This window comes from Nerophis ophidion, linkage group LG20 (genome assembly GCF_033978795.1).
Source record: "Nerophis ophidion isolate RoL-2023_Sa linkage group LG20, RoL_Noph_v1.0, whole genome shotgun sequence".
Lineage (NCBI taxonomy): Eukaryota > Metazoa > Chordata > Actinopteri > Syngnathiformes > Syngnathidae > Nerophis > Nerophis ophidion.
In genome coordinates, this window is record NC_084630.1 from 20,890,120 (window position 1) to 20,909,201 (window position 19,082).

General features: G+C 36.2%; 1 protein-coding gene across 3 annotated transcripts in view; it reads left to right on the forward strand.

Moving 5' to 3' along the window:
* The first annotated feature begins 6,831 nt into the window (after nucleotides 1-6,831).
* bdh2 (3-hydroxybutyrate dehydrogenase, type 2) overlaps nucleotides 6,832-19,082 on the forward strand; it is a 56,506-nt gene continuing 44,255 nt past the window's right edge. The window contains exons 1-3 of one of the 3 annotated variants that reach the window (XR_009803125.1): nucleotides 6,832-6,936; nucleotides 12,240-12,327; nucleotides 16,796-16,874. Coding sequence is in view for 2 of the 3 variants with exons in the window: in XM_061880692.1 (XP_061736676.1) it covers nucleotides 12,256-12,327; nucleotides 16,796-16,874 (151 nt within the window). In the remaining variant the exon portion in view is untranslated. Of the gene's footprint in view, nucleotides 6,937-7,821; nucleotides 7,930-12,239; nucleotides 12,328-16,795; nucleotides 16,875-19,082 lie in introns of those variants that run through there. The other 2 variants (XM_061880692.1, XM_061880693.1) reach the window with 2 other exon arrangements.

Genomic DNA, 19,082 nt, shown 5'->3' on the forward strand with positions numbered 1-19,082 from the left:
AGTATCATGTTAGACCAGCTCGACATCCATTGCTTTCGATCCCCTAGGAGGGGGGGGGGTGCCTACTTCTGAGGTCCTCTCCAAGGTTTGTCATAGTCAGCATTGTCACTGGCGTCCCACTGGATGTGATTTCTCCCTGCCCACTGGGTGTGAGTTTTCCTTGCCCTTTTGTGGGTTCTTCCAAGGATGTTGTAGTCGTAATGGTTTGTACAGTCCTTTGAGACATTTGTGATTTAGGGCTATATAAAGAAAAGCTGATTGATTGATTGATTGAGCACAAAGAGTAGTACAGAGCAAGAGCCTAATAGTCTCCTTATCCCTTTTGTCTAATTACATTTTTGTAATTCCACCGTGTCTCCCGTCTCTGCATCCTGGGGTTATGGGATAGGTTAGGTTAAGTTAGGTTAGGTTAGGTTAGGTTAGGTTAGGTTAGGTTAGGTTAGGTTAATCTCACGTTTATCAGTGTTAATTGGTTTCGGACATGACCGCCATGAATTAATTTCCCCAAAGCAGGGAGCAATAATTTTAAATAGAATATTATCAAAGCTAGAGTATTAAGTGTTACTTATTATTACAGTATTCATTAATAGAAAATATTAACTCTTTGGAATGGACCTGGGCAGTATGGTGCAACAGGGGTTAGTGCATCTGCCTCACAATACAAAGGTCCGGAGCAGTCCTGGGTTCAATCCCGGGCTCGGGATCTTTCTGTGTGGAGTTTTCATGTTCTCCCCGTGACTGCGTGGGTTCCCTTCAGGTACTCCGGCTTCCTCCCACCTCCAAGGACATGCACCTGGGGATAGGCCCCTCCCACCTCCAAAGACATGCACCTGGGGATAGGCCCTTCCCACCTCCAAAGAGATGCACCTGGGGATAGGTTGAATTGGCCCTAGTGTGTGAATGTGAGTGTTTATGTTGTCTGTCCATCTGTGTTGGCTCTGCAATGAGGTGGCGACTTGTCCAGGGTGTACGTAGCCTTCCGCCCGAATGCCGCTGAGATAGGCTCCAGCGACCCCCCGCAACCCAAAAAGGGATAAGCGATAGAAAATGGATGGATGGATGGATGGATGGATGGAATAGACCAATGAGGTATTTAAATTCAATCAATCAACTAATCAATGTTTATTTATATAGCCCTAAATCACAAGTGTCTCAAAGGGCTGCACAAGCCACAACGACATCCTCGGTTCAGATCCCACATCAGGGCAAGGAAAAACTCAACCTGAAGTGGAGTTGTACATAGCGGCCACAGTAGGGCTGTCTCGATACCAATATTTTGTGACCGGCACCCGTACCGAAATGTATTTAGATACTTTTTGATACTTTTCTAAATAAAAGGAGACCATAAAAAAGGGCATTATTGGCTTTATTTTATAAAAAAAATCTCAGGGTGCATGAAACATATGTTTATTATTGCAATTTAGTCCGTAAATAAAATAGTGAACATACTAGACAACTTGTCTTTTAGTAGTAAGTAAAAAAACAAAGACTCCTAATTAGTCTGATGACATATGCAATAACATATTGTGTACATTTTTACACCTATTATTTGTACACATTATAAAGGACAAGCTGTAAAAATGTATTATTAATATACTTGTTCATTTACTGTTAATATCTGCTTATTTTCTCTTTTAACGTGTTTTATCTACACTTCTGTTAAAAATGTAATAATCTCTTATTCTTCTCTTCTTTAATACTTAACATAAATTTTGGATGATACCACAAACGTAGGGATTGATCCGATACCAAGTAGTTACAGGATCATACATTGGTCATAATTTAAATTTCCTCAGTTTATGAATAAAATGTGTATTTAACAAAAAAAAAAAAGAAAAACGCTTTTGTGACCATAAAAAATATTGATATAATCATAGGAGTATCGACAAGATACGCTCTTGTACTTGTTATCATTACAGTAGATGTCAGGTGGAGATCCACCCATGCGTTTGTTTACATTTTGACGCCGGTAAGCTATTGTATCCTCCTATGGCAGGGGTGTCAAAGTCAAATACAGAGTGGGACAAAATTTCCAACTAAACCTAGGTTGAACAAATTAAGTATTTAAAACAAGTTTTGCATTGAATATTGAACAAGCAAGGCTTATATAACTTTATAGTGACATGCAGAATCCAGTTTCAAATAATAATAATGATAATTAAAAAATATCAATGGCATATCAAATAAAATTTGCAGCCTTCTGAGATAAATATCAAAATAAACTTTTTCCAAAGGCCAATAAAGTAAAATATTGAAAGTAAAATAACAATAAGGAATGAATCAAACATTCAAGCCTTGAAGTAGCAAGAGAAAGTGAATGAATAAAACTTTAATTATTGCTCAGTTTGCTACACTGATTTGCTTTAACAATATATTTGCTTATATAACCTAATAGTGCAACATCAACTCTCAAAAAACACACAAAAAAACATCACAGAAATAACATTTAAATAAAAAATGTAATGCCTCTTTTGTATTTGCAGCCTTCTGAAGTAAATATCAACATTAACTTTTTCCACTAGCTAATAAATTTGAAAATAAAATAACAATGAGGTGGTCGGGGTTGTGCGGTGGCGGGGTTCGGTAGTAGCGGGGGTGGATATTGTAGCGTCCCGAAAGATTTAGTGCTGCAAGGGTTTCTGGGCATTTGTTATGTTGTGTTCATGTTGTGTTTCGGTGCGGTTGTTCTCCCGAATGGTGTTTGTCATTCTTGTCTGGTGTGGCTTCACAGTGTGGCGCATATTTGTAACAGTGTCGAAGTTGTTTGTACGGCCACCCTCAGTGTGACCTGTATGGCTGTTGATCAAATATGCTTTGGATTTACTTTTGTGTGTGTGTGTGTGTGTGTGTGTGTGTGTGTAGAAGCCGCATATACTATGTGACTTGGCCGGCATGCTGTATGTATCGAGGAAAAGCGGACGTAACTACAGGTTGTGGAGAGCGCTAAAGGCAGTGCCTTTAAGGCACGACCCCAATATTGTTGTCCGGGGAGAAATTCGGGAGAATGGTTGTCCTGGGAAATTTTCGGGAGGGGCACTGAACTTCGGAAGTCTCCCTGGAAAATCAGGAGGGTTGGCAAGTATGAGTATAAGCTGTTAATGCGGTGTTATAATACCGACGGGCCAACTCTAATGTTAATTTGATATTGCTTCAAGGGCCAAATGAAATTACACGGCGGGCCAAATTTGGCCCGCGGGGCAGAGTTTGACATCCATGTCCTACGGTGTGTAGTGAAGCATGTTTAGCTTTTCCTCATCCTCACTAAGAAACTCACTTTATTTGTCGCCATGGAGGCCAGGATTAGTGATTTAGAATTAGTTAGCCGCTAACTAGCTAGTCATATCTTAAAGACCTCTTCCCGGGGGTGTTATTTCAGTGTTATAACTTCACCTTTATCTTTACTTTTTAAGCCAAAATGCGTCCATTCTCCCTTGTCTGTCTACACACTGTTTCTGCGTTTAAGTACTCTGTGTGTGTGCGCTGCCGAACATGCTCCTCTCTTCATGAAACTAGAAATTTTACAGGCAACGTCATGCCTGTAAAAAAAATGACAAACCAATACTTTACAAACAGAGTATAGTACCGCTTTGATTCATTAGTACCGCAATACTATGTAAGTACCAATATACGGCACAACCCTAGGCCATTCATTGAGTCAAGCTCACGATGCAGTAAGTTTAAAGATGCAAACACGTTTGTTACTGGACACTTTCTAATAAACTTCTGCCTCAGAGACTTTGCATTTGTAAGTAATACGCAGATATAACTTTATAATACTTATTTATTTTGACAAATGTCGCGTTTAAACTCACTTAAAAGCTTATGTTTAGCTTGTGCTCTATTGTGTGCTTAGCTGTTGTGGAGCTGATAGCTCTTAGTAGCCTATACTCCAGTACATAGCCTTTCATGGTTGCCTTTTGTGGATGACTAAAATAGAAGAAAAGACCAACCTTGTGTGCTTATTGGAGGACATTTAGCTATGGACTGCATGTCAAGCTTTGCACAAGTGATACTGATACTGGACCAGAATACGATATCAATATTGTATTGGCACACCCCTAAAATGACAATTTTATTTATTTATTTTTTCTTTTTTGTGACACGCACAGTCATGTTCAAAGGCCTACTGAAATGAGATTTTATTTTTTAAACAGGGATAGCAGGTCCATTCTATGTGTCATACTTGATCATTTCGCGATATTGCCATATTTTTGCTGAAAGGATTTAGTAGAGAACATCGACGATAAAGTTTGCAACTTTTGGTCGCTATTAAAAAAGCATTGCCTTTACCGGAAGTAGCAGACGATGATGTCACCCGTGTGAGGGCTCCTCACATCCTCACAATGTTTGTAATGGGAGCCTCCAACAAAAAGAGATATTCGGATCGAGAAAACGACAATTTCCCCATTAATTTGAGCGAGGATGAAAGATTTGTGGCTGAGGATATTGATGGTGAAGGACTAGAAAAATAATAACAAAATAAAATAAAATAAAAAGCGATGGCTCTGGGCGGCGGCAGTGTGAGCGTTTCAGATGTAAATAGACACATTTACTAGGAAAATTCTGGAAGATCCCTTATCTGCTTATCGTTTTAATAATGTTTTAGTGAGATTATAAAGACATACCTCAAGGTCGGATGGCTGCGGTGAACACGCCAGTGTCTCAGAGAGAAGCCGAGGAGCCAAGCTCACAGCTACCTTTTTGACAGCTACTGCAGGAAGACGAATAATCCACTGATGTCTCCGGTAAGATATATATCTCACAATTTTCCCTTCCAAAAACATGCTGTTTGACGTAGAGAAACATGTTCGCTTGACCGCTCTGTGTTAAAGCTTCACAACAAACAAAGAAACACCGGCTGTGTCTCGGTGCTAAAGACAGCTGCAATACACTGCTTTCCACCAACAGCATTGTTCTTTATAGTCGCCATTATTAATTGAACAAATTGCAAAAGATTCAGCAACACAGATGTCCAAATAACTGTGTAATTGCACGATGAAAAGAGACAACTTTTAGTCATAACTGGTGCTGAGCTTGTATGTCCCCTCCAACCAGAAACATCACAAAAACACGTCATCATACGCGTCATCATTCTGTGACGTTTTCAACAAGAAACTCCGCGAGAAATTTTAAATTGTAATTTTGTAAACTAAACTGGCCGTATTGGCATGTGTTGCAATGTTGATATTTCATCATTGATATATAAACTATCAGACTGCGTGGTCGGTAGTAGTGGGTTTCAGTAGGCCTTTAAACTCAAGTCATGTGACTCGAGTCCACACCTCTGGAATATTCTATTACTGTTAAAGGGGAACATTATCACCAGACCTATGTAAGCGTCAATATATACCTTCATGGTGCAGAAAAAAGACCATCCATTTTTTTAACCCATTTCCGAACTCTAAATGGGTGAATTTTGGCGAATTAAACGCCTTTCTGTTTATCGGGCTGGAGGCGATGACGTCAGAATGTGACGTCGCCGAGGTAACACACCCACCATTTTCATTTTCAACACATTACAAACACCGGGTATCAGCTCTGTTATTTTCCGTTTTTTTGACTATTTTTTGGAACCTTGGAGACATCATGCCTCGACGGTGTGTTGTCGGAGGGTGTAACAACACTAACAGGGAGGGATTCAAGTTGCACCACTGGCCCGAAGATCCGAAAGTGTCTGCCGCCAGACCCCCATTGAATGTACCGGAGTGTCTCCACATTTGACCGGCGATGCTAAGGCAGACATGGCACAGAGATGTATGGATAACCTGCAGATGCATTTGCAACGATAGTCAACGAAATCACAAAGGTGAGTTTTGTTGATGTTGACTGCCAGCTAATCGATGCTAACATGCTATGTTAATCAATGCCAACATGCTATTTACCGGCGGTGCTAAAGCACACATGGCACACAGATGTATGGATAACCTGTAGATGCATTTGCAACTATATCACGTTTCCTTCCACCCACTTTTAATGCGAAAAAAACACTTACCAATCGATGGATTTAAGTTGCTCCAGTGTCAAAAGATGCGAAAGTCCTGATCGTTTGGTCCGCATATTTTACCGGCGATGCTGACGCAGCTATTCAGCCATGCTATGGCTATGAATAGCGTCAATAGATAGCTATTCGCTCAATAGCTTCAGTTTTTTCTTCAATATTTTCATACTCCAACCATCTGTTTCAATACATGCGTAATCTGTTGAATCGCTTAAGTCGCTGAAATCCGAGTTTGAATCCGAGCTAATGACACTATATCTTGCTGTGGTATTCCCATTGTTTGTTTACATTGGCAGCACTGTGCGACGTCACAGGGAAATGGCCAGTGTCTTCGCAGAGAGTTGAAAATAAGGCACTTTAAAGCTTTATTCAGGGATATTCCGAGACCGGTAAAATTTTGAAAAAAACTTCAAAAAATACAACAAGCCACTGCGAACTGATATTTATTGTTTTTAACCCTTTTGAAATTGTGATAATGTTCCCCTTTAAGCAAACTATGAATAATAAAACACGCCAAAACATGTGTCCTTCATCATAGCTACACGTATGACGAAAAAGCGGGTGAAAATTAGTGGTATTCAGTGAGGTGAGATGAATGAAATGCGCTGACAGTTCATTGCGTCTGACAAATGAGTGGAGTGGATCACCACTCCAAGATGGCGGCCCCGCGTCTCGTCAGCGCCCGTAGGCAGAAGCGCTCCATGCTGCGTACCCTTGGAAGATGTCTATGCTTCAAACTACAAGTACTAGTCTATAGCGAATAGCGCGAATAACCCTCTTGGACTTCCGGGTTGACGGCCAATAGCAATAACCATAAAAGGGTCACGTGTAGCCAATTTTTGGGGGAACTTCCGCATTGATAGCCAATAGCATTAACCAAGACAGGGTCACGTGTGCAGCGTGTGGCTCGGAACGTGTGGTTTGAACATAAACACGAGGTGAGTTTTAAGTCCAAAATGTTAACTTTTGCGAGCTATTCGGTCATTAAAGCTCGACATTAACTAATTAAAACGATATTTAAGTGTTGTTGTTTGTAAGTTACAGACCGCAGTTGCCTTTAAATGTGTATCGTGGCAAGTGTTACTTGTTTATGTGTCACCTCACTGACAGATTGTAGTTGCCTAGAAATGAAAAGAAGGAACATATTGATATTATTATAGTAGACATGAGTTTTTACTTGACATAATGTACAGAAAACTACAAAAGCTACCAAAACATTCAAATAAATCAAATTAACAATGTACATCTTGGACAAATTCTGACACTGAATAGTGTTTTGCTTGGTTATACATTAGCTTCAGGTGACCTTTGCTATTGTTACTTTTTAAAGGCCTACTGAAAGCCACTATTAGCGACCATGCAGTCTGATAGTTTATATATCAATGATGAATTATCAACATTGCAACACATGCCAATACTGCCTTTTTAGTTTACTAAATTGCAATTTCATATTTCCCGCGAAGTGTCGTGTTGAAAACGTCGCGGTATGATGACTCGTGCGTTTGACGTCTCGGGTTGAAGCGGACATTATTTTCCAGCCCGATCCAAGCTATAAGTCGTCTGCTTTAATCGCATAATTACACAATATTTTTGACATCTGTGTCGCTGAATCTTTTGCAATTTGTTCAATTAATAATGGAGAAGTCAAAGTAGAAGGATGGAGGTGGGAAGCTTTTAGCCTTTATCCACGCAAACAGCCGGTGTTTCCTTGTTTAAAATTCCCGAAGTTGAAGCTTTACTATGGAACAGAGCGGTCAAGCGAACATGGATCCCGACCACATGTCAACCGGCAGTTTTCGGTGAGAAAATTGTGGTAATAAGTCTGCTCTTACCGGAGACATCAGCGTGGCCAGCGTCCTGCTGCAGCTTCGTGACTTCCCTCAGAGACACTGGCGTCAACACACCCGTGGCCACACACCTCCGACTTCCAGGTAATATTTAATCTCACTAAAACACTAGCAACACAATAGAAAGATAAGGGATTTTCCAGAATTTTCCTTGTAAATGTGTCTAATAACATCTGAATCGCTCCCACTGCAATCGCCTTTTTTATTTATTTACTTTTTTTTTACTTTTTTTTCTTCTTTTAGTCCTTCAATCTAAATTTCCTCATCCACGAATCTTTCATCCTCGCTCAAATTAATGGGAAAATTGTCGCTTTCTTGGTCCGAATCGCTCTAGCTGCTGCTGGCTATGATTGTAAACAATGTTCAAATGTGAGGAGCCCTACAACCCGTGACGTCACGCGCACATCGTCTGCTACTTCCGGTAAAGGCAAGGCTTTTTTATTAGCGACCAAAAGTTGTGAACTTTATCGTCGATGTTCTCTACTAAATCCTTTCAGCAAAAATATGGCAATATCGCGAAATGATAAAGTATGACACATAGAATGGACCTGCTATCCATCCATCCATCCATCCATCCATTTTCTACCGCTTATTCCCTTTTGGGGTCGCGGGGGGCACTGGCGCCTATCTCAGCTACAATTGGGCGGAAGGCGGTGTACACCCTGGACAAGTCGCCATCTCATCGCAGGGCCATGGACCTGCTATTCCCGTTTAAATAAGAAGATCTCATTTCAGTAGGCCTTTAAATTGCTGTGTGGTGTTTAAAAGATGACTGATAAATAAAAATGTTATGTTCTGTATATTATGTTGATTCGGCGTCTTTAAAACTCCAAACTGCATTTTGTTAAATCAAAATAATCACACTTTTAAATTTGAATTAATCATGATTAATCACAGCTTGCTGCATGCTTGCATAATTGGAATTGAGTCAACAAAGAGAGTCCAATATTTAGACCTTCATGCAATTTTGTTGTCAGTGTGTCTTACAAGATGATTTTAAATAGTTTTTACTTGATTTGTTTGCTTGAAAAAATACCAATGAAATATTTTTTATTTATTTCATATTGGATTCAAATTTAATGCTGTAAAATTGTGAATATTGTTGCTATAGTTAAAAAAGTTTGTACAACAATAACTGTCTGGGATCGATATTTCACAATTATTTTTTAGTATTTTAAAATACACTAAAAAATGACTGTCAAATATCAATCCCAGACAGTTGTTATTAAAATTATGTTTTAATAAAAAACATTTTTTTTAAATTATTAATTTATTTATTTGTTGTTTATTGATATAGTAGTACCCATTCATTCAGTTTTTAATTACTTTTAACTATATTAAACCAGTTAAATCATAAAAATTGTTTCTCAAGATAAAACAAGTTTTTAACTCCATCAAATGTTCAGGGTTGATATTTTTAATACATTTTAAAACATTTGATATTTCATTGAAAAAAAAAAAGATATAAAAAAAATATTTTATTGATCTATTCTTACCCCTTTATTTAGTTTTTAGTCATTTTAACAATACAATATTGAAATAACCATGTCATATATATAAACATTATTCGAACTTAATGCTGTAAAATTGTGAAATTGTTGGATGAAGTTTGGAAAATAAATAAATGTATGCCATATTGATTTATTTTCCAAACTTCATCCATCCATTTCCTACCGCTTGTCCCTTTTGGGGTGCGGGTGTCTCTGGAGCCTAAGGCTTCAAAATTGTGATCATTGTTACTTGAATTGAAAATCAGTATTCCACTCCAACAACTGTTGAAATTGATATTTTGTATTATCTTTAAATTTTTAAAATTGTTTTATTCTAATAAAAAAACTTTTCTTTTAACTGATCTATTTTGACCCCTTTTCATTTTTTAACTAGTTTAACAATACAGCTGTAAAAAAAAAAAAGCATAGCATATTTTTATTTATTTATTTAATTTTTTCAAATTCAAAGCTGTAAATTCGGGAGAAAACTGCGTTAAAACAGTATTTTAGTCCATTAACTGTATGAAATTAACATTTATTATGCTTTTTTTAAAGGATATATTTGATAATTTTTACATGTTATTAGAAAAAAAATCTAATTAAAAAAAATATGTTTATTGATCTATTCTTACCCCTTTATTCAGCTTGTAGTCATTTTGACAATACAATATTTACATAACTATGGCATACAGTATATATAAACATTTTTAGAATTTAATGCTGTAAAATTGTGGAAATTGTTGCGGGAGTTCAACAAGTCTTCTACTCCATCAACTGTCTGGGATTACTATTTATTATGCATTTTGTAGTTTTTAGTATATTTTAAAATTGTTCTTTAAAAAAAACAACAACAGCATTGTTTTATTTTAATTGATCTAATCTTTTATTTAAAATTTTAGTTATTTTAACCATACAAATACTTGAAAAAATATGGCATATATATCTATTAATTATACAAACTTAAGGCTGCAAAATTGTGATTATTGTTTCTTGAATTAAAAAAAAAAAGTCTTCCACTCTCTCGTAATTGATATTTAGTATGCATTTTGTATTTTTTTAAATATTTAAAATTGTTTATAGTCTAATAAAAACTTTTTCTTTTAATTGATCTATTCCAACCCTTTAAAGTTGTTTTTAACAATGCTGTTGTAAAAAAAAAAAAAAAAAAAACATGGCATATTTGAGAAATTACTATTATTTTTTTTCAAATTCTAAGGTCTAAATTCGCTAAAAAAATACATGAGTCAAACAAGTATTTTACTCCAATAACTATATGGAATTGAAATTTACTATGCATTTTGTAATTTTTTTTAAGGATATATTTTATAATTTTTACATTTCATAAAAAAAATCCATATTGTTTATTGATCTATTGATATCCCTTTATTCAGTTTTTTATTATTTTGGCACTACGATTAAAAAAACATCAACTTTGACATATATATATATATATATATATATATATATATATATATATATATATATATATATATATATATTTTATTTATTTTTTTTTTTTTTTAAACTTTTTTTTTTTCTACTGCAATGCTGCAAATTTAACCCCTTTTCAATTTGTAACTATTTTAACGATACAGTTGTAAAGAACATAGCAAATGTGTATTTCTTTATTTTTTTTTTTTCAAATTCAAAGCTGTAAAATTGGGAGTTAAAAAAATATTTTACTCTATTAACTGTATGTAAGTGATATTTTGTGGGTAATTTTTTGCAGTTTTTTAAATTTTTATATTTTGTTAAAAACATATTGTTTATTAATCTATTCGTATCCCATTATTCAGTTTTTAATTATTTTAGCACTACAATTATATATATATATATATATATATATATATATATATATATATATATATATATATTTATAAAAACAAAACTTTGGCAGATAGTTGGATTTTTTTTTAAATTTAATGCTTTAAAATCGTGACAATTGTTAATCGAGTTATTTACGTATTTTACTCCATCACCTGTCTGGTATTGATGTTTGTTATGCAGTTTGTATTTTATACTATATTTTAAAATATTTACTTTTAAATAAACACATAAAACATTTTTATTGATGTATTCTTACCCTTTTATTTTGTGTTTGATTATTTTAACGATACAATAATTTAAAAAAATGCATTACTAAGTACAGTGTAGTGAAGGATTAGTGGTATTACAACGTCATTGTCATGTCTCCGTGATCATGTTTTTTTTTAGTATTGTTCTGTTTGTTTTTTGGACACTCAGTTCCTGTTTTTGCACTTCCTTGTTTATTTTGTTTCCATGACTACCCATTAATTTTCACCTGTCTTCATGTCTTGCACCTGTTTTCACTGATCATGTCACTGCTATTTAAGCTGGTTTGTTTCTGTTCTTCGTCCTGGCAACATCACCTTCTACCACCATTTCTTACCTCTACTCACGTCATGCCACTCTGCTTCATGTCATGTTTCACAGTTCCATGCCAAGTAAGTTTTTGTTTATAGTTCATAGTGTCTGCCTTTGTGAACGTTTTGTTTGATTAGTCAAGTTTGTTCTCCGCCATTGTGCGCGCCTTTTGTTTGCTTCCTTTTTTGTAGTTAGTGTTAAAATAAAAAAAATGACTTTACCTTCAGGCCGTGTCCACTCCATTCGGTTTGCACCTCGGGAAAACAATCCACGCCCAAGTCCAAGTCGTGACAGTTATAAATAATGAACATAAATTCATAATCTAATCCTAAATGTGTTTTCGCCCTGAAGCTGCCGACAAGAGAACAATGTAACTTCTTACTGCGACTACAATTACACTAATATCAACAAACAACTTGAAATTGACATCATAACCACCAATTTCTGTTTTCTGTGTTTTTTTCCAAACAAAAACAAAACAAATAATGTACTTATTGTTCTATTCTCCTTTTTCCATAGCGCTGCAGTGTTGGCCATGGGTCGCCTGGATGGAAAAGTGATTGTGTTGTCAGCCGCCGCACAGGGCATTGGACGTGCCGCCGCAGTGGTAATGACATTCAAGAAGGATTTGTTCCACATTGTCACTACCAAATGTTTATTTAGTAAGCCAGTCAAGACTGTAGATTTGCAAACAACAAATGGTAATGGTCCTCCATTATGTGGCATTTATTCGGAGTGATATAATCCTCGGGATCTCATAGTTTTTTTCCACGTTTACATGTTTTCTAACATCACGGGTAGCCATTACCGTAAAATTGGCGTTATTGCAAAAATCCTTCATTGCATACATGGACATTTGCTGTGGGGAAGTATCATCTCAAAGATCTCGTGGATTCTGGAGGAGATGAAAGACGCCTTCAGATTGCTCACAATGTGGCATGAGGGTCGTTTACAAACATCCTTGACAAGATTGGTCAATCTTATCCCCTAAGAGCAGAGCTGGGAAAATATTTGGACTGGGGGGCCACATTGAGAGAAACAAATGTGTCTGGGGGGCCAAGGTGGATGTGTGTATAAATTATATGTACACATTTAGCTGTAAAAATCTGTGAGTTTGGGTCTCTTTTTTTCAAGGCCGCTAATACCAAAAGTCAAAATATCCGATAGAGTTCTAAAAATATTATGACAGACCACTTCAAAAAAACAGAATGGAATTTTACAGTTTTTTACTGAATGGTACACCCAAGATGTACATGAAAATAAAGAAAGTGGGTTTACAATATTAGCTGAACCATAAAACACTGAATATTAATAACATATGAACCTCGCTCCTCTTTTACTTCTCAGACCAGCTCCTCCATAGTTGTGTATCTTTTACAATGAAGCAAAACAACAAAAATGTGAAAAACAGCAAAATATGAATGCAAAGTGTAATAAACGCCTATAATATTAGTGTCCCTTTTTTTCAGGAACACTAATACCAAAAGTCACAATATCCGATAGAGTTCTAAAAACGTTATGACACACCACCTCAAAAAACAAAATGGAATTTCACAGTTTTTTACTCAATGGGACACCCAAGCTGTACATTAAAATAAAGTAAGAAAGTGGGATTTACAATATTAACTATGAACAATCAAACACTGAATATTAACAACATATGAAAATCGCTCCTTATTTACTTCTCAGACCAGCTACTCCATAGTTGTGTATCTTTTACAACCAAGCAAAACACAACAAAATTGTAAAAAACAGCAAAATATGAATGCAAAGTGTAATAAACACCTATAATATTAGTGTCCCTTTTTTCAAGAATAATACCAAAAGTCACAATATCCGATAGAGTTCTAAAAACGTTACGACAGACGACCTCAAAAAAATGGAATGGAATTTTATAGTTTTTTACTAAATGGGACACCCAAAATGTACATTAAACTAAAGAAAGTAGGATTTACAATATTATCTATGAACGATAAAACACTGAATAATAACAACATATGAACCTCGCTCCTATTTTACTTCTCAGACCAGCTCCTCCATAGTTGTGTATCTTTTACAATCAAGCAAAACACAACAAAAGTGTGAACAACAGCAAAATATGAATGCAAAGTGTAATAAACACCTATAATATTAGTGTCCCTTTTTTTAGGAAGACTAATACCAAAACTCACAATATCCAATAGAGTTCTAAAAACGTTACGACAGACCACCTCAAAAAAACGGAATGGAATTTAAATTTTTTTTTTACTGAACTGGACATCTAAAAATGTACATTAAAATAAAGAAAGTGGGATTAACAATATTAACTATGAACAATAAAACACTGAAAATTAACAACATATGAACGTCGCTCCTTATTTACTACTCAGACCAGCTCCTCCATAGTTGTGTGTCTTTTACATCCATCCATCCATCCATCCGTCTTATTCCGCTTATCCGAGGTCGGGTCGCGGGGGCAGCAGCCTTAAGCCGGGAAGCCCAGACTTCCCTCTCCCTACAATCAAACAAAACATAATAAAATGTGAAAAACAACAAAATATGAATGCAAAGTTTAATAAACACCTATAATATTATTGTCCCTTTTTTTTAGGAATACTAATAACAAAAGTCACAATATCCGATAGAGTTCTAAAAACGTTATGACAGACCACCACAAAAAAACGGAATGGAATTTTGCAGTTTTTTACTGAATGGGACACCCAAAACATACATTAAAATATAGAAAGTGGGATTTACAATATTAACTATGAACAATAAAACACAGAATAATAACAACATATAAACCCCGCTCCTCTTTTACTTCTCAGACCAGCTCCTCCATAGTTGTGTATCTTTTACAATCAAGCAAAAAACAACAAAAATGTGAAAATCAACAAAATATGAATGCAAAGTGGAATAACCACGTATAATATTAGTGTTCCTTTTTTTCAGGAACACTAATACCAAAATTCACAATATCCGATAGAGTTCTAAAAACATTATGACAGACCACCTCAAAAAAACGGAATTTTAATTGTACAGTTTTTTACTGAATGGGAGACCCAAAATATACATTAAAATAAAGAAAATGGGATTTACAATATTAGCTATGAACAATAAAACACTGAATATTAATAACATATGAACGTCGCTCCTCTTTTACTTCTCAGACCAGCTCCTCCATAGTTGTGTGTCTTTTACAATCAAGCAAAACACAACAAAAATGTGAAAAACAACAAAATATGAATGCAAAGTGGAATAACCACGTATAATATTAGTGTCCCTTTTTTTTTAGGAACACTAATACCAAAAGTCACAATGTCGGATAGAGTTCTAAAAACGTTATGACACACCACCTCAAAAAAAATGGAATGGAATTTCACAGTTTTTTACTTAATGGGACACCCAAGATGTACATTAAAATAAAGAAAGTGGGATTTACAATATTAGCTATGAACAATAAAACACTGAATATTAACAACATATGAACGTCGCTCCTCTTTCACTTCTCACACCAGCTCCTCCATAGTTGTCTATCTTTTACAACCAAGCAAAACACAACAAAAATGTGAAAAACAACAAAATATGAATGCAAAGTGCAATAAACACCTATACTATTAGCGTAACTTTTTTTTTTAGGAAAACTAATACCAAAAGTCACAATATCCGATAGAGTTCTAAAAATGTTATGACACACCACCTCAAAAAAACAGAATGGAATTTCACAGTTTTTTACTCAATGGAAGACCCAAGATGTACATTAAAATAAAGAAAATAGGATTTACAATATTAACTATGAACAATAAAACACTGAATATTTACAACTTATGAACCTTGGCTCCTCTTTTACTTCTCAGACCAGCTCCTCCAGAGTTCTGTATCTTTTACAATCAAGCAAAACACAACAAAAATGTGAAAAACAACAAAATATGAATGCAAAGTGTAATAAACACCTGTAATATTAGTGTCCCTTTTTATTTAGGAACACTAATACCAAAAGTCACAATGTCCGATAGAGTTCTAAAAACAGACCTCCTCAAAAAAACGGAATTTAATTTTACAGTTTTTTACTGAATGGAACACCCAAGATGTACATTAAAATAAAGAAAGTGTGATTTACAATATTAACTATAAACAATAAAACACTGAATATTAACAACATATGAACCTAGCTCCTCTTTTACTTCTCAGACCAGCTCCTCCATAGTTGTGTATCTTTTACAATCAAGCAAAACACAAAAAAAATGTGAAAAACAGCAACATATGAATGCAGAGTGTAATAAACATCTACAATATGGTATATTATCACATAAAAATCTGCTTTCTGACACATGTGTTTCGGGCTGGCTGCTCTGGATACAAACCCCGCCTGCTCTGTTTTGTTCCTAGTCTGAGTTGCTGTGACCTACATTATCATAATAACTAGTATAACACCAAAAGTGCAGATTTCCACCATTGGAAAACTTTCTATAGTTCAAGACGTATGGTCATTTAAAAACAGCAGTGCACATCATAATAGCGGCAACAGTTTTGATGTTAAATGTATAATAAAATATGTAGAACGTCCGGCGGCCCGGATTGAAAATTATAACGGCCCGCATGTGGCCCACGGGCCGTATTTTGCCCAGGCATGCCTTAAAGTGTGTGCGTGTGCGTGTGCGTGTGTGTGTGCGTGTGCGTGTGTGTGTAAGTGAAGCAGTTGTTCCCTTGCAGCGATCGGGTCCAGATCACTTATTATTCAGTCATTAGAAAGAGAGCAATGTGGAGTTGTTGAACATTTCAGTTTGGACCAGTAAAGGTGCTGCGATGCGAGCTCTTAATGACACACTCAATCCTGCCTGCAGCGCCTGACTGCAGTTCCAATGGATTTCAGTTGAGCTATATAAGGTTTAGGAGCTGTCATAGGGTGACTATAGAAAACAGCTAATGGGGTTTTAATGTTGCCACAGATCTTTTTCATGAAAGTCACCTGCAAAAAGTGCGTAGTGTAGTTGAATTTGGAGCACTTTAACTGGTTTTTCCCTTTAACGCGGCATGACTTTTGTATCAGTGTGTGATGCTATTGTGTTTTTTTCCCTCCTTTTTTTGATTGGCAGGCCTTTGCAAGGGAGGGAGCTCAAGTCACTGCAACCGACATTAATGCAGAGAAGCTCAAGGAGCTGGATGGCATTCCAGGTAGGGGATGGTGTAAAGTGCCTCCATCTGCTGGCAACATATTGTACTGCAGTCAGTAATACAAAACTGGTTATTAATTCAACTATTCAGTTACCCATTTTATTCCCAACCAGCAAACACAATTCAAAGTAAAAAGAGCATTTCCAATACAATATCTTTATCTGCATGATACAATAGTGGTATTTAAAAAAAGATAGTGTGTCTGAAAAGAAGCAGGAAAATAGTCCGATTCTTAATCGCAAATAAAATACATAAACACCTGATACTTGACCATATTAAGTATACAAACAGGTTAAGTACAATATTGTTTTTTCATTCACATATACTCAATAATAGAGAATGGAATAAAAAAAATTTTCCAGGGCCGATACAGATTATTATACGATGTCACTAAGATGACTTATCAAAACAACACTAAATTAAAGTGCACTTTTTGTACAGAACACCACGACAATAGTTTAAAACAAATAAAGTGCACTTTTGTGCATGATGTCACACAAGATATTTCAGTATTTTTGGGGCGGCATAGCTCGGTTGGTAGAGTGGCCGTGTTAGCAACTTGAGGGTTGCAGGTTCGATTCCCGCTTGTGCCATCCTAGTTACTGCCGTTGTGTCCTTGGGCAAGACACTTTACCCACCTGCTCCCAGTGCTACCCACACTGGTTTAAATGTAACTTAGATATTGGGTGTCACTATGTAAAGCGCTTTGAGTCACTTGAGAAAAGCGCTATATAAATATAATTCACTTCACTTCAGTAACTGTCAGATAAAAATGAGCTGCATAATAGGAAAATAAATAGTGTATGTCCTTCGCTATGTGGTAGGTTCCTGCGGACGTTATCTCCTTCTGTTGTTGACTATTTTTTTCATACGGTGTTGATCTGGTAATAGTTGCTTCGACATTTTGTTGGTGTGGCACCGAACGCAGATGTTGACATGCGGAGTTAGCTCTCTGCATTCTCTAGCGGGTGACTTTTCAAATGATGCTACATTAGCAGTGCTGCTACTTTTCGTAGCAACGCTTTTGCCGCATAATTGTTCAACATCTTACCGCTTGAAGCCAAACCACCTCCTGCTGTTTTTCTTGGGAAAAAATTCCTCCTCCGTTTGTTACCTAGATTCGCACCTTCTTTCTCTCGTATTACCACCCGCACCACACCGTTAGCATCACAGCTAACGTTACCATGTCGCTACCTGTGTGCTCCACGGGAGCATATGACGTTGCACGCGTAATGTATGTAAGAAGGTGCGCTTGTTTTTAGTCTCTATGACAAGGAGAGACAAGAAATAGTGTGAAACGCAAGCAGTGTAATGCCCGCAGCTAAAAACAACTGCGTGAGAACGTATACTCCAATATCACCATATAGTCATTTTCGATATCGCACAGAGACAAGTCCGCGAAATATCGAGTATATCGATAAATTGCCCCGCCCTAATTCGTACCATCCCGATTTTAAATTGATTTATAATTTTCAAAAATTAGAACAATTTTCCCCATTCTTTTTTTTTTATGGGCATCAAGTTTTTAGGCCATCTCCTTGCAACCAGAATTAGCTTTTCTAACCTTTAACCTGTTTTCAGAATAATTATACCAAATATTACATTGCGAGAATCGGTTTGAATCAATTCAGATCTGAATCATGATTCGTACCAGCTCAATAATTTTCAAAAACCAATACAAAATAAAAAATTGTTTTATGGGCGTCAATTTTGAAAAAAAAACACAAGTTTTTAGGCCATCTCTATGTAACCAGAATGAGCCTTTCGAACCTATAGCCTATTTTCTTCATAACCACATAATACTGTGGAGGGAGAGTGTGATCAGGGCGCCCGCAGGAGCATAGGTCGTTGGTGTTGAGGGCGAAGCACCATCGGATAGGGGCGGGGCATGTGCTGTCGGCGAGACACAGCTGGCAGGTGATTAGATTTCACAGGTGGTATGTGGTAATCTAATCATCTGTTGTCTTTAACAGTGGAGGTGGGAGAGACCGGAGAGAAAACATCTGAAAAGATTGTTGATTGAAAACATGACCATTTAAACTTTGTTGAAACGGCACGCCTGGTTCCTGCGACGTGTGTAAACATGGAACAAGTCGGAAGCAATTTCCAAAAATACATCGCCGGAATCGGTTTGATTCAAGAATAAATTCTGAATCGAATCGACACCCCAGGAATCGGTTCGAATCATTTGATGCCCAAAGATTCACA